Source organism: Microcaecilia unicolor, chromosome 6 (assembly GCF_901765095.1).
Source record: "Microcaecilia unicolor chromosome 6, aMicUni1.1, whole genome shotgun sequence".
Lineage (NCBI taxonomy): Eukaryota > Metazoa > Chordata > Amphibia > Gymnophiona > Siphonopidae > Microcaecilia > Microcaecilia unicolor.
This window is the reverse complement of record NC_044036.1, coordinates 209,743,048-209,757,900: the sequence shown is the minus strand read 5'-3', so window position 1 is coordinate 209,757,900 and position 14,853 is coordinate 209,743,048. Positions and strand designations below refer to the sequence as shown.

At 46.1% G+C, this 14,853-nt stretch overlaps 1 protein-coding gene across 3 annotated transcripts in view; it reads left to right on the top strand.

Moving 5' to 3' along the window:
- The window catches only part of ALDH9A1 (aldehyde dehydrogenase 9 family member A1), a 309,783-nt gene that overhangs the window by 228,112 nt on the left and 66,818 nt on the right, over positions 1 to 14,853 (top strand). For all 3 annotated transcript variants that reach the window (XM_030205969.1, XM_030205968.1, XM_030205967.1), the window contains exons 8-9: positions 8,718 to 8,906; positions 10,957 to 11,044. In XM_030205969.1, coding sequence (XP_030061829.1) covers positions 8,718 to 8,906; positions 10,957 to 11,044 — 277 coding nt within the window. The remainder of the gene's footprint in view (positions 1 to 8,717; positions 8,907 to 10,956; positions 11,045 to 14,853) is intronic.

The following is a 14,853-nucleotide window of genomic DNA, read 5'->3' as shown; positions in this document are numbered from 1 at the left end:
ACTATAGATATGCTGTACATACACTTCCTCATCTTGGAAGTTCTTTAGAGAGAGGAGTAGTTTTCCTTGTGCCTTAAGGGGTCGTACCTATACTCCTACTTCTCGACAGCCGGTTCGGGCTATGCCTCAGCACGCTCGTTCTAGTCAGCGGCGTGCACCTAATCAGGCCCCTGCAGCTATTCCCCAGGAAACAGAGGGGTTTTTGACTGGCTCCAATTCAGTATAGCCACTAAAAAAAAAAAAAAAAAAAATGTCCGTACCGGCCATTCTGCCTGTCGGGGGGGGGGGAAGTTTACATTTTCTCCACCAAAGGTGACTTCTTTATCCTCCAACCGGTGGGGTTTTTCAACTAGTCCGGTTAGGATACATTCTCAATCTGGAATCAAACCCTCCACATTGTTCACTGGAAGCTTAATCCTTTAGCTTCCATCAAAAGTGAGTACTTGCAGAGGAACTCTCTGCTTTTCTCAGCGCCAATGCAGTCGAGCCCGTTCCACCAGGGCAAGAAGGGTTGAGATTCTATTCCAGGTCTTTCTTTGTGGGTTGCGTCCCATCATAGACATAAGGGGCCTAAACAGATTTGGTTCAGGATGCTTTCCCAGGGCATCCTTCTTCCCATACTTCAGGAAAACGATTGGTTATGCTCTCTGGATTTACAGGATACTTATACTCTCTTTGCATCCAGAGTATGTTTTTTTCCTAGTGCCTGGCTGTTGTTGCAGCGTATCTTCATGGACTGGGAGTGCATGTGTTCCCTTAACACGATGATTGCCCGTCTCAACAGATTACAGCACAGTACATATTGAGACTTCTAGACACATGGCTTCCGCAGTTCATGTAACTCCCATGGCACTTTTGCATCTTACTCAGTCAAAAGCTGCTGACGAAGGTTGCATCCCTCCTGGCTATCCAACCAAATTATTTTAATTCAACCAAACAATCGGGTTGTGATGTACTCGATAACAAAGGAGTACTGGATCTTGCCCTCTGAGTTAGGATGCCATGCAGATGTAGCGGTGGGCCCGCAATGCGGCATGTTTTCTCCAAGCCACTTATCTAATTGGTGTAAACAGCAGTCTGGCCGACAGGCTGAGCAGGATAATGCTACAGTTGAGCATGCCTATAGTTCGAAAGACCCCTCAGTGGATCTTTTTGCTACTTAGTCCAATCGCAAAGTCCCTCAGTTCTGTTCCAGGCTGCAGGTTCACGGCAGGCTACCATCGGATGCCTTTCTCCTTCTTTGGGAGACAGGTTTTCCGTATGCGTATCCTCCCATACATCTGGTGGAAAAGACTTTGCTGTTTCTCAAGCAAGATTGTGGAGCCATGATTCTGATTGCTCTTTTCTAGCTGCGTCAGATAGGATTCCCTCTTCTTCTGGAGTTGGAATGTTTTCCAGCTCTCATTACGCAGAACGAGGGGGCACTTCTGTATCCCAACCTCAAATCTCTGGCTCACACGGTCTGGATGTTGAGAGTGGGGTTTCGTTGAGTTTTCCAGAGTGTCTCCCGACTCTTGCTTGCTTTCAGAAAAGATTTCACAAAGAGGTGTTATTCTTTTTCATGGAAGAGGTTTGCCGTCTAGTGTGACAGCAAGGCCCTAGATCCTGCATCTTGTCTTATACAGACCTTGCTTGAGTTCTTTCTACACCTGTCTGACTCTGGTCTCAAGACCAACTCTGTCAGTATTCATCTTTGTGCAATAGAGCTTATCATCAACATGTGAAAGGTCAGCCTTTAGCTGTCCACTTCACGAGAGGTTTATCTCTCCCCCAATATTGAGAGAATTCCTTGTATGTGTCTAGGGGAGATTATTTCTGTTGGGCTTAGCACCCACAATAATTTTGACAGTTGGCTCTTATGCTTCGGTCAGAGTTCCTATCACTCCTTATCCAGTATCTTGGGGTCCCAATGTCGTTTTTATCCAGCTGCTGCAAGCTCAATTCGGGCCACTGGATTCCTGCCATCTGAAGTATTGGACCTGGAAGGTCGTTTCCTTAGTGGCTGTTCCTTCAACTCGTAAGGTCGGTGAGCTTCGGTCTCTAGTAGCTCAAGCGCCTTACCTTACTTCTCATCTTAACAGAGTAGTTCTCTGCATGCAGACAAAGTTCTTACTGGCGCTGGAATCAGAGTACCAGCTGATCCAGTCAGTTGTCTTGCCAACATTCTTTCTCCCTCATCTTACAAGCCCTGGCGAAAGCAAGCTCCGCACTTTTTGCGTGGAGCAGACGAGCTCCCTCGGACGGTCCGCCCAGTTGTTTATTTCTTTTAATGCCAGTTGCTGTCGGAAACTGCATAATTTCTTCTTGGATAGCAGAGTGCATCTCCTTCATTTTTGTCCAAGCTGGACTGACTCTAGAAGGCCATGTCACGGCTCACAAAATTAGAGCCATGGCTAAGTCGGTGGCTCATCTAAGATCAGTCACTATTGAAGAGATCTGCAAAGCTGCGGTGTGGTCATCAGTCCACACATTTTCATCTTACTACTGCCTTCAGCAATAGCCGACTCGTCAGTCGGTTGGGCAGTCGGGGCTGCAGAACTTCTTTGGGGTTTAGAATCCAACTCCAACCCTCCTAAGCCCATTTTTGTTCTGTTCCAGGCTACACTCATTTAGGTATTTCTTCTTTTCAGGTCAATTTTATTCTGACCTCGCCGTTGCGAGACTCAATTGACCACTGTTTGTTGTGTAAGCCTGGAAGCTAGGGATACCCCACTTGTGAGAATATCAGCCTGCTTGTCTTTGGAGAAAGAGTAGTTACTTACCTGTAACAGGTGTTCTCCGAAGACAGCAGGCTGCATATTCTCACAAACCCTCCCACCTTCCCCTTTTGGAGTTGTCTCCTCCATCTTTTGGATTTAACTGAGGGGCGTGTCCGCACGGCGAGCGGGAAGAGGTGTGCGCACATGCGCAGTACGATCGCTCGCGCGTCGGAACGCCGTAAAGAGATTTTGAGATTTTGCTTTAAAATCCTCCGGGGCCGACGTGGCGTCACCCACTTGTGAGAATATGCAGCCTGCTGTCTTCGGAGAACACCTGTTACAGGTAAGTAACTACTCTTTACAGTAATCCAGGTGGCTTAGGACCATTGACTGTACCAAGTTAAGAAAAATGGTTCTGGGAAAGAAAGGTTTTACTCTTTTGAGTTTCCACATGGAGTGGAACATCTTCTTAGTTGTATTCTTCACGTGGTTTTCGAGTGTGAGATTACGATCAATGGTGACTCCAAGAATTTTCAGAGTATTTGAAACAGGAAGGGAAAAGTTTGTTGTGTTTATGGTGGTGAATTTACTTGTGTTATGTTGTGAGGTGAGTATAAGACATTGTGTTTTTTCTGCATTAAGTTTTAGTTGGAATGCATCCGCCCAGGAATGCATGATTTGGAAGCTTTGGTTGATGTCATTGGTGATTTCCTTTAGCTCATGCTTGAACGGGATGTAGATCATGACATCATCTGCATATATATATGGATTGAGGTTTTGATTGGCTAGTAGCTTGGCTAGGAGTGGAGGAGTGGCCTAGTGGTTAGGGTGGTGGACTTTGGTCCTGGGGAACTGAGGAACTAAGTTCGATTCCCGGCACAGGCAGATCCTTGTGACTCTGGGCAAGTCACTTAACCCTCCATTGCCCCATGTAAGCCGCATTGAGCCTGCCATGAGTGGGAAAGCGCAGGGTACAAATGTAACAAAAAAAAAAATAACAAAAAAATCATCATTAGGTGGGGGACTCCACTTTCAGGTATCCATGGGGCTGAAGTGGCCGTGTTAGTTGTTACTTGGTATGATCTTGTGGTCAGGAATCCTTTAAACCAGTTAAGAACATTGCCTCCGATTCCAAAGTACTCTAGGATGTGTAGTAATATTTCATGGTTGACCATGTCGAAGGCACTGGACATGTCAAATTGTAGGAGAAGTACATTGTTGCCAGTTGCAATTGTTTGTTTGAATTTATTCATTAAAGTCACTAGTACTGTTTCAGTGCTGTAGTTCGATTGAAATCCTGATTGAGATTCGTGCAGGATTGAGTGTTTATTTAGGTAGTTAGTGAGTTGTTTCGTCACTATGCCTTCCATATGTTTTTTGAGATGCGGCAACCAGAATTGAACAAAATATTCAATGTGTGGTCTCACTATCGAGCAATACAAAGGCATTATAACATACTCTGTTTTCCATTCCTTTCCTAATAATACCTAACGTTCTATTTGCTTTCTTAACTGCCGCAGCACACTGAGCAGAGGGTTTCAACGTATCATCAACGATGACGCCTAGATTCCTTTCTTGGTCGGTGACTCCTAACGTGGAATCTTGCATTACGTAGCTATAATTTGGGTTCCTCTTTCCCACATGCATCACTTTGCACTTCCTCACATTAAATGTCATCTGCCATTTAGACGCCCAGTCTCGTAAGGTCCTCTTGTAATTTCTCACAATCCTCTCGCGATTTAACAACTTTGAATAACTTTGTGTCATCAGCAAATTTAATTACCTCACTAGTTACTCCCATCTCCAGATCATTTATAAATATGCTAAAAAGCAGCAATCCCAGCACAGACCTCTAGGGAACCCCACTATCTTCCCTTCTCCATTGAGAATACTGACCATTTAACCCTACTCTCAGTTTTTAATCCACAATAGGACATTACCTCCTATCCCAAGACTCTCTAATTTCCTCTGAAGTCTTTCATGCGGTACTTTGTCAAACGCTTTTGAAAATCCAGATACACAATATCAACCTGCTCACCCTTATCCACATGTTTGTTAACCCCTTCAAAGAAATGTAATAGATTGGTGAGGCAAGATTTCCCTTCAATAAATCCATGTTGGCTTTGCATTAATCCATGCTTTTGAATATGCTCCGTAATTTTGTTCTTTATAATAGTCGTTACCATTTTGCCCAGCACCAAAGTCAGGCTCACTGGTCTACAATTTCCTGGATCTCCTCTGGAACCTTTTTTAAAAATCAGTGTTACATTGGCTAACCTCCAATCTTCTGGTACAACACTCGATTTGTAAAGATAAATTACATATTACTAAGAATAGTTCCGCAAGTTCATTTTTCAATTCTATCATTTCTCTGTGATGAATACCACCTGGTCCAGGAGATTTGCTACTCTTCAGTTTGTCAAATTGCCCCATTACATCGTCCAGGTTTATAGAAATTTCATTCAGTTTCTCCGACTCGTCAGCTTTGAATACCATTTCTGGCACCGGTATCTCTCCCAAATCTTCCTTGGTGAAGACCAAAGCAAAGAATTCATTTAATCTCTCCGCTGTGGCTTTGTCTTCCCTGATCGCCCCTTTTACTCCTCGGTCATCTAGAGGTCCAACCGATTCTTTTGCCGGCTTCTTGCTTTTAATATACCTAAAAATATTTTTACTATGTGTTTTTGCCTCCAACGCAATTTGTTTTTTCCTCCAGGGTATACATGTTCAGGTCAGTAAGTCTCTCCTCGTACGTCTTGCAACACAAATCCCATACCATTTTTGTAGTTTTTCTTTGCACCGCTTCAAGTTTTTACATCCTTAGCAAGCTATGGTCTCCAAAACTGAACACAATACTCCAAGTGGGGCCTCACCAACGACTTGTAGAGGGGCTTCAAGTCCTCCTTTCTTCTGATGGTTATACCCCTCTCTATGCAGCCTGGCATTCTTCTGGCCACGGCCGTCGCCTTGTCACATTGTTTCTTCACCTTCAGATCCTTTGACACGATCACCACAAGTTCCCTCTCCTGAGTTGAGCTTACCGGTCTCTTCCCACCTATCCAGTGTATTTGTTTTGGGTTTCTGCACCCCATGTATGTCTGTGTTTGTGATAGCTGTCTGTGGCATGCGCAGGGCACTCTTAGCGATGGGCTGCTCTGTGCATTCTCAGCTGGCCGACTGGCTTCCCCCATACCGCATGCAAATGAGCCTTTTCTGAACAGCAACGAGCAGCTCATTTGCATGCGATTCTCTTTGGGAATCCCTTTGTATTTCCGAATCGATAATTTTTACCGATGTGGAAATACAGAGGGATTCTTAACGGGGACCTTTGTGCATCTGGGCCACAGTGTCATTGCAGGGTTAGGGATTCACTCAGTGTCTTGAAGGCCCTTACCACACACCAGTGGGAAGGGCAGAATCTTCTTCTACACACGAGGAAACTCTCCATGGCACATCAGTTGAGAAGCATTGTTCTAGAAGTTCTTAATTTACATATTTAGCTTGCGCCTTTTTCTGTAGTTGCTCAAGGTCAGTCAGTGGGGTAGCAAGGGCGGGGCGGTGGGGGCGGTCCACCCCGGGTGTCAACGGGGGGGGGGGGGTGCATCCGTCCACCCTCCCCCCCCCCCGGCGCAGCGCCTCCCCCCTGACACGGTCCCCACCTGCCTACGAGCTCCATCCATCTGCAGCGCTGCTGTAAAGAAGAAATAGCTTCATCGGCCCTTCCCAAACTCACTGTGTCCCGCCCTCTGACGTAACTTCCTATTTCCTCAAGGGCGGGACACAGTGAGTGAGGGAAGGGCCGATGAAGCGATTTCTTCTTTACAGCAGCGCTGCAGATGGATGGAGCTCGTAGGCAGGTGGGAACCGTGTCGGGGTGGTGCTATGCCGGGGGGGGGGTCCACGCCGATGGAGGGGTGTCGTGTTGGTCTGCACCTGGGGGGGGGGGTGCAGCGGCGATCCACCCCGGGTGGCAGCCGCCCCCGCTTCGCCACTGAGGTCAGTTACATTTGGGTACACTAGATATTTCTCTTTACTTTGGAGGGCTTGCCATCTACATTTGTACCTGAGGCAATGGAGGGTTGAGTGACTTGCCCAAGATAACATAGAGCAGCGGTAGGATTTGAACTGTTCTCTGGTTGTCAACCCAATGCTCTAACTACTAGGCTAGTCCTCCACTCCAGGGGGACATTGCCTTATAGAGTGAGAGGAAAGGCCTTAGATCCTTTTTATTCTGTCCTATATACAAAAAATAAGTCTTTTCTCTTGTACTGTAGAAAAACTGCTGAAAACATTCTACATTTTTCAGAATCCAGTCTAAAGACTAACCCTGTCCAGATTCAACTCGGTGCAGTTGGTTCTTATCACCATGTAGAAAGTAAACACATCTTTTATGGAATCACTAGTAAAAAAAAAAAAAAAAGGCCTATTTCTGACAGAAATGAAATGGGTGATAGCAAGGTTTTCCTCGGAGTGTGTATGTTTGAGAGAGAGTGTGTGTGAGAGATGGAGTGTGCGTGTCAGAGAGAGAATGAGAGAGAGACAGAGTGTGTGTGTGAGGGACAGATTGTCTGAGTGTGTGAGAGACTATGTGTGTGTGACAGAGAGATAGTGTGATAGACTGTGTGTCAGAGAGAGTGTATGTGAGAGACAGTGAGTGTGTGCCCCCCCTCTTGCAGGGTCCCCCTCTCCACCTCCCTCTCCCCTGCCCACCCAGCCATCCATGTCCAGCGACCTTCCTCTCCCCCTGCCCCCCCTGTCCAGCGACCCTCCCCCTCCTCCAGCCACCCATGTCCATTAACCCTCCCCTCACCCCCCCTCCGCGCATCAAACCCCCTCGCCACCCGCAGCTGCCACTGGTAACGCTGTCCAGCCACTGCTGCTTCTCCTGTTGAGCTGCAGCGGCCGCTACAAAAAGAAAAAAAGCAATAAATGTTTTTAAATATCAAGCGCGGCACCGCAGACAGCCATCAGGCATTGGCTGTCGGCTCTGCAGCCGCTCCTCCTCTCGCCTCTCACGTCGCTGCGCTCCTCCCGGGTCTTACTCCAGGGGGAGTGACATGGAGGTGAGACACAGGAGCCACGGACACAGGCAGCTACTTTAGAACGTTGGAGATGAGAATTATTATATAGGATTAGTTGTCAGATTTTATGCAGGGCTTGTTTCAAGTGAAGCCTCCCATCAAACTTCCCACTGTGTCTTGGGACTTCAACCTTAATCTGTTTTGAGCCATGGAACCCCTGTCAGCTAAAGTATGTTCTTTGAAAGCTCATTTTTGATGGCAGTCACTGTGTTAGTGAGTTTCTGACCCTATTGGCTTAAATACTCTATACAAGATATTTTCAGAATAGCGTGGAACCTGCTTAGATATCCTGAATTCTCATCTAAGGTGAGATTTTACCTACCTTAATCATCCTTCCAACCTTTTTTTTCTCTGGCCACTTGCCCACAAGGGTGAACAAGCCTTACGTAGTTTAGATTGTAAAATAGCTTTTGCTTTGTATCTGATGCAGACTGAAGATCGTAAGAAGTCCACCCAGCTGTAGCTAGAGATTTTCATTTTGGGGGGTCCTCTATCTTGCTTAGCCTTGAAAAATCAGAATAGTTGTTGTCCAAGGATGGCAGAATTTCAGTCTACACAAATCTACCCACCTCCCTAAGGTTTTGTGTTGGTTTTTTTTTTTATATAGCTTATGCATAGAATTAAAAGGGGCCTTACTTGACCACTATGATGGCACGATATCCTGCACATACTCATTCAAGCATGTAAGGAAGTTGTGACTTAAAAGTTCTGTCTAATGTCACCCCACTTAGGTGTTCTGAGGACAGGAAGTTACCAGTCCACACATCATAAGTAAGCAGATTTCTTTATTGTGGTATGTGCTAAACAAGACTGCTTAATGTTAGGAAAGAAGAATTGGAAGACTCGCAGCACTTAAATTTCCTTCATCACGCTTCCTGCCAACATATTTATTCTGCTGTCTGAAACCAGGCTAGACCATGCTGTGTGTTTGTTTCAGGTGTGCTGTAATGCAACCCGCGTGTTTGTTCAGAGGGAAATCCTGGATAAGTTCACAGAGGAAGTTGTGAAAAGGACCAAAAAGATTAAAATAGGAGACCCTCTGCTGGAAGACACCCGCATGGGACCTCTTATCAACAAACCACATCTGGAGAAAGTGTTAGGCTTTATTCAAAAGGGCAAAGAGCAGGTAAGAGGGGTATGGTTCCCTTTTTCAGACGTTTGATTTTGGACCTTGTAGCTCATTTTTCTTGATCAGAAAATGTGCAGACAGGTTGAAATCTTTATAGTAGAGCCCAAATGCGCTAAATAATAACAATTTGATGCAGCCCTTTGGGTATCTTTAGAGAGTCTGTTAGCAAGAAATGTAGAAAGGGAGGGGGCTGCTTCTGAGGTGCTATGCTTACAGCTGCTTGCTAGCCCTGTTGAGGAGCAGTGTCTGAGAGGTCCAGTGGGGGGGAAGGACTACAGGCAACAGTATTGCTAGTGGAGAGAGCAGAGAGCTGTATGAGAACATGAGGCTCTACTGGTAGAGAGTGGAGAGAGTTGCTGGTATAAATTGGTTTCTAAATTACAGAAAACACATTTACCCCAACAATAGTGTAAAGTGCCACTTTAATCCCATTTTTAATGACTAGGGTAGAGGCCAACCCAGATTTGGCTGAAACCAGAACTGTCTCCCCCTGAACAAAGCAGCACCCTCCCCAGGCCTACTTTAGAAGTCCTGGTGGTCCAGCAGTCTATTCGGGGCTGGAGTGATCCCCAGTTGCTCTTTCCCATGTTGACTCCACATTCAAAATGGCTGCTGGAACCTCCAGCAGCAGTCACGCTGAGCTGGCATGGGCAGGAGTGACTGAGGATCACTCTTGTCCAGGGCTGTGCCAACACAGTAAGCGAGGTAAGCACTGCAGGGGGGCGCCGACCTCTGGAGGGCGCCTGAGGTCCGCTCAGTTGCAAAATCTTTTACCTGAAGTTGTGATGCTCCTCTCTCCCCTGCCCTCCCCTCTTCAGGTAGCAGTGCTCACTGAGGCAGGCAGGCTCTGCTGAAGTTGTTTGAAAGAATACAAGTGCTATATATGTCTTTGGTGTGGGAAGAACTCCTTAGTCAGGGTGAGCTTGAACAACATTCAAATTAAAGAGAACAGGTTTGGAGGGAGGTGTGCAAGTGAGACTGGGGAGAAATAAAAAATAAATAGTGTAATTGTTAGAATCTGTAAGTGGTTCAAAGTTTTTCTGAGCATGTACACCGAGAGGAGGGCATTATGACTGCAATGATGTGTGCATAATTATCAGGTAACCTGAGATAGCTAGAGCTAAAAGCCATTTCATTGGCTGATGGTTCGAACAGTAGTTTCAAAGAAGTTTAGCTGACTGTTTAGTGTTTGAAGAGCTGGTAAGTGAAAATCTGATTGCTTTTTTTTAATGTTTGTTTTTATATAAAACATTCTCCTTGGATAGGAAGAGTAAAGAGTTTGTGATATGTGAAAATACATTTTGCTTTAATGAAATTGCTAAACTTTAGAGTCAATGCTAGCAATCATTTTCACAGTTAAAAATCATAAAAAATTATTTGCGATCAAGTATTTTGCAAGAAAGGCTTGTAAGCCTTGCCATGATTGCTATTGAGAATGATATATGTGTCCAGTTAGATATCAAAGATTTAATTACCAATTTTGTGAACATGAAAGCAAGAAAAGCTAAGTGGTTGTAAACCCTTTATTTGTTCAGCAATCCCACAAAGATGCACTCCATCTTTCAGCTCCTATTTCCTTTACATCTTGTGCCACACGGGGGGGGGGGGGGGGGGGGGGGGGGGCGCCAACTGATAGTCTGCAGAGGCACGGCCCTGCTCTTGTCCCACCGCCAGGGCTTCTAAGGTAGGCCCAGAGAGGACCTTATAAGTGGTGGGAGGGCACTGTTTTTAGTCGGGAAGGAGGGGCTTTCTGTTGGGGTGTCCGCTTTCGGTCGGGGGGGGGGGGGGCAGCAGCGGAGGGACATGCCATACTGATTTCTACTAGGGTTTTGGGCAAAATTATGTGGTGAACTTCGGCCACAAAGTCAGTTTCGGCCAACACCGATAAACCCAGTTTTAGCTGTTCTCCGGACTAGGGTGTTTTTGTTGTGGAGAGAAGTCAGAATGGAATGTGTCATTTAGATACAGATGAATTATTAGACTGCATATAGCTGGCATTGTTCTCTGTATAGAATTTTCTTATAGCTTGTGGTATTCTGTTGTCTAGGGGATGAAGGTGCTGTGTGGTGGGGAAGCATACATTCCTGGTGACTCCAAATTGAAGAACGGCTTTTATATGTCTCCCTGTGTCCTAGGTAAGAAAGCCTAACCCTTCCCATGAACCAGCTTTATAACTTATCTGTTTTGTTTTTATTTATTACCACAGATAGAAGTACAAGATGCAGTAGACAATTCCTAAAGGACAAGTCCATAGACCGCTATTAAATGGACTGGAAAAATTCCTCATTTTTAGGTATAACTTGTCTGGAATGTTTTTACGTTTGGGGAGCGTGCCAGGTGCCCTTGACCTGGATTGGCCACTGTCGGTGACAGGATGCTGGGCTAGATGGACCTTTGGTCTTTCCCAGTATGGCACTACTTATGTACTTATGTACTTATGTACATTCTGCTTTTATTTGGGCTTAGGATTCAGTTGTAGGCACACATCAAAATGAAAGCTTTGTATGAAATTTTTCCTTCCCTGGGCTAATCCTGCCTCTTTACCAACTTGAGTACTTTTACCCCCAGAGAGAGGTGGGCAGTTGACATATACAAGAGCTACAAGGATAATAGAATTCACCACTTTCACATAAAGGTATTTTATTTTTACTGAAAAGCAAAATTGACAGAGGTAGGTGGCACCGTATAGACTAACCAATTTATTTAAGGTATAAGCTTTTTGAGGACCAGAATCCACTTTGTCAGATGCATGAATTGTAGTTCAGGTGGTGGATAAATGCACATGAAGCTGGATTTGGGAGGGGGGGGATGGTTTACGGTTTATTTGGCTTAATATACTGCCAGTCACAAAAAAACACAGCAAGGCAATTCACAAATTTAAATATAAGAAAAGAACTCTGAATGCACAGGAGATAATTAAAGGAGTAGGCATGTAGCAGTAATAGGGATACATTGAAAAGTGCAGGCCAGGGTGTGGAAAGGAAGTGATGATAACAGCATAGTTCATCTGTGGTAAGTGAGAGAAAATAGGATGATCTAAAGATGGTGGTTCCATTGTCCCTATTCAGGTCTAGAGTGATGGTGTTAAGCTTTTTACTTAAGCTTTTAATGAAAGACACAGGACTTAATTTGTAAATCCAGTGGCAAACAGGCACCCTCCTCTGGATCATCTGTCCCTGAGGGCCTGCCAGATCCCTCAGACTCCCCACAGCCCAACCACCGGGGGGGGGGGGGGGGGGGGGGGGGGGGGGGGGGGGGGGAGGAGGATATGCGCCACTTTCAAACAGGGAATTTACCCGTCTATGTTTAGCATGCTTTTAATGCTCGGGGGAGCAAATAACATCTGAAGCCATCCCCGGGGCCTCAGCAGGATGCCAGGATGCAACACAATGTCAGACACAGGGGCGTAGCTATGGGTGGGCCTGGATGGGCCCAGGCCCACCCACTTTCCTTCCAGGCCCACCCAACATCCCTCGCATGTCGCTCGCTGCCTTTTCTCCGGCTGTCAAGAGCTTTGCCTGCAACGATAATGCTTGTCCTCCCCGCCGGCGCTGCCTCGGTCCCTGCATTCTTTTCTTCGGTCGTCGCGTCGCCGGCAGCGCTGCCATTCACACAGGCAGCTCCGCTCCCCTCTGCTGCGTCCGTCCGGCCCTACGTAAACAGGAAGTGCGTCCGAAAGGGCCGGATGGACGCGGCAGAGGAGCGGAGCTGCCTGTGTGAATGGCAGCGCTGCCGGCGACGCGACGACCGAAGAAAAGAATGCAGGGACCGAGGCAGCGCCGGAGGGGAGGACAAGCATTATCGTTGCAGGCGCGGTGGGACGCAGGGGTGGAGAGAGAGGCAGGGAAGGCCATGAAAGCTGCCTTGCAGCAATTCCTCAAGGCTGCCAAGCCTGCTAATCTTAAAAGCACCAGCACTCAAAAGCAAGCTCACGATTTTCTCCAAGGATACCACCAGCCTCGTAAATGAAGTCAAGTTCCTTGCTATCACACCTTTTTCTAAAGAATAAAGTTAGTAGGTCTCCAGGGTTGCTCCAGAATGTACAGATAAGATATGGTCTTGTGCTAGGTAGGAGAGATCTCAAGGGGCAAGCAGCTTTTGCTTTTCAAATCGTGTGCTTTTCCACATCAGAAATGACTATGATCTGATTCATTCTTGAGCTTGACAGACCTGTGTTTTGTAATTTTCTGCACAGACTAAACAGAAACCTCCATTCTCACCAACTGAGCATGGTACATTGTTAAAGGGGATAAGTAACAGAGTTCAATGTATTTATTAGAAACAGGTGTTCTTTTATCACAGGCTACCTATAAACTCAAGTTTTCAGAACATAAAACTGCCCCCCTCCCCCCGGTGCCCTACCCCTGTTCACTAATAACACTTCTTGGGCTTCAGACGCTACAGCAGTGGCCAGGAGGAGAAACTAGTGGTTGGGCATCAGTGTCCTTGCCTTGGGCCTGCCCCATGAGAGGGGTTGGGGTGGAGAGAGTGAGTGAGTGAGACTGTGGGGTGGAGAAATAATTGTTTGACATGGGGGAGGGAGAGATGCAGGAGGAAAAGAGAGTGAGAATTGTTTGATATGGGTGTGGTGGGGAGAGGAAGGGAAAGGCTGCAGAGGAGTGGCAAAGGACGATAGAGGAAAAACGTGTTGGACATGACAGTGGAGGGAAGGGAGTGAGAGATGATAGAGGGAAATATTGAACATGGCTGGAGGGGAGAGAAAAAGATGTTAGACCAGGGACTCAAGGCAGGGAGAGAGAGAGAGAGAGAGAGAGAGATAGTGGACAATATGGGAGATATGTTGGACATAGAGGTGGAGCAAAGGGAAGGAGAGATGCTGCACAAGAGAGGGGGAAGAGGGATCCAGGGGCAGAAGGGAGATATGGACAATGGGTAAGAGAGAGAAATGCAGGACAATGGAGGGAGGGGACAGGCATATGCTGGTGGGGGGAGGGGGTAAAAGGGAGATGTCAGGCTATGAGAGAGGATAAAGAGAGAGGGGAGATGGTAATGAAATGAATGCGAGGATAGTGATTACAGGTGGTAGAAATATGGTAATGGTGCGTAGATTGAAGATGGAAGGGAATGGAAGGCTGGGAAGGAGTGAGTTTGGATATGGGTGAGCTAGTGGGTGAAAGGAGATGGAAATTTGATAGATATCTGAAAAGTAAAAAGGAGGAAAAAGTTTAGAAAGAGGGTTAAATTTGAGTGGACAGAGGCAGAAAAGAACAAAATACAGAAAGGAAAGAGCTAAAATGGAAAGATCAATATTTCAGAAGCAGTTGTAGTGAGGAAATGGAACGAGAAAAGACAAATGAACAACAGTTGCTTGAAAAATTAGCAGAAGACGACGGGAAAGTGGGAAGGAGAAACTGAAACCAACATGATAGAAAAATAAAATGTCCAGACAACAAAAGGTAGAAAAATAATTGTATTTTGAATGTTTTAAATGGAATATGTTCAGTTTTATTGTGTTCAGTAGAAAAGGAAATGCATTTTTGTTTTTATTTCTCCAGTGTTGCACTAAATGTTGAAGTTCTCAGTTCAATTTTTGTCTAATTTTTATTTCTAATTTGTAATCCCTTGTTCTGTATTTTGTGATGGTCTGTCAGTGTGAGACTGTAAGGGCAGATGGGGAGATTAAAGAGGAGAGGGCTTCTTTATTTTCTGCCCTGGGCCCCAGCATGGCTAACAGCAGCCCTGACCCTTGCTGTAGCTGGTGGGGATCCCCAAGCCCTGCTAGCTGAGGACCTCCACTGAAGGTGGCCAGAAATCCCTTCTGCCGAGCTTGGCAGATGGGGGCAGCATCCTTGAGCCACTGACAACTAAGCATGCATGGGGTACTGCTATCGTTGGCTCAAGGAGTTGTTGCTTCCGACCAAGCTTGGTAAAAGTAAATTCTGGCCATCTTTGGTGGAAGTTTTCAGGTGACAGAGCTTGGGGA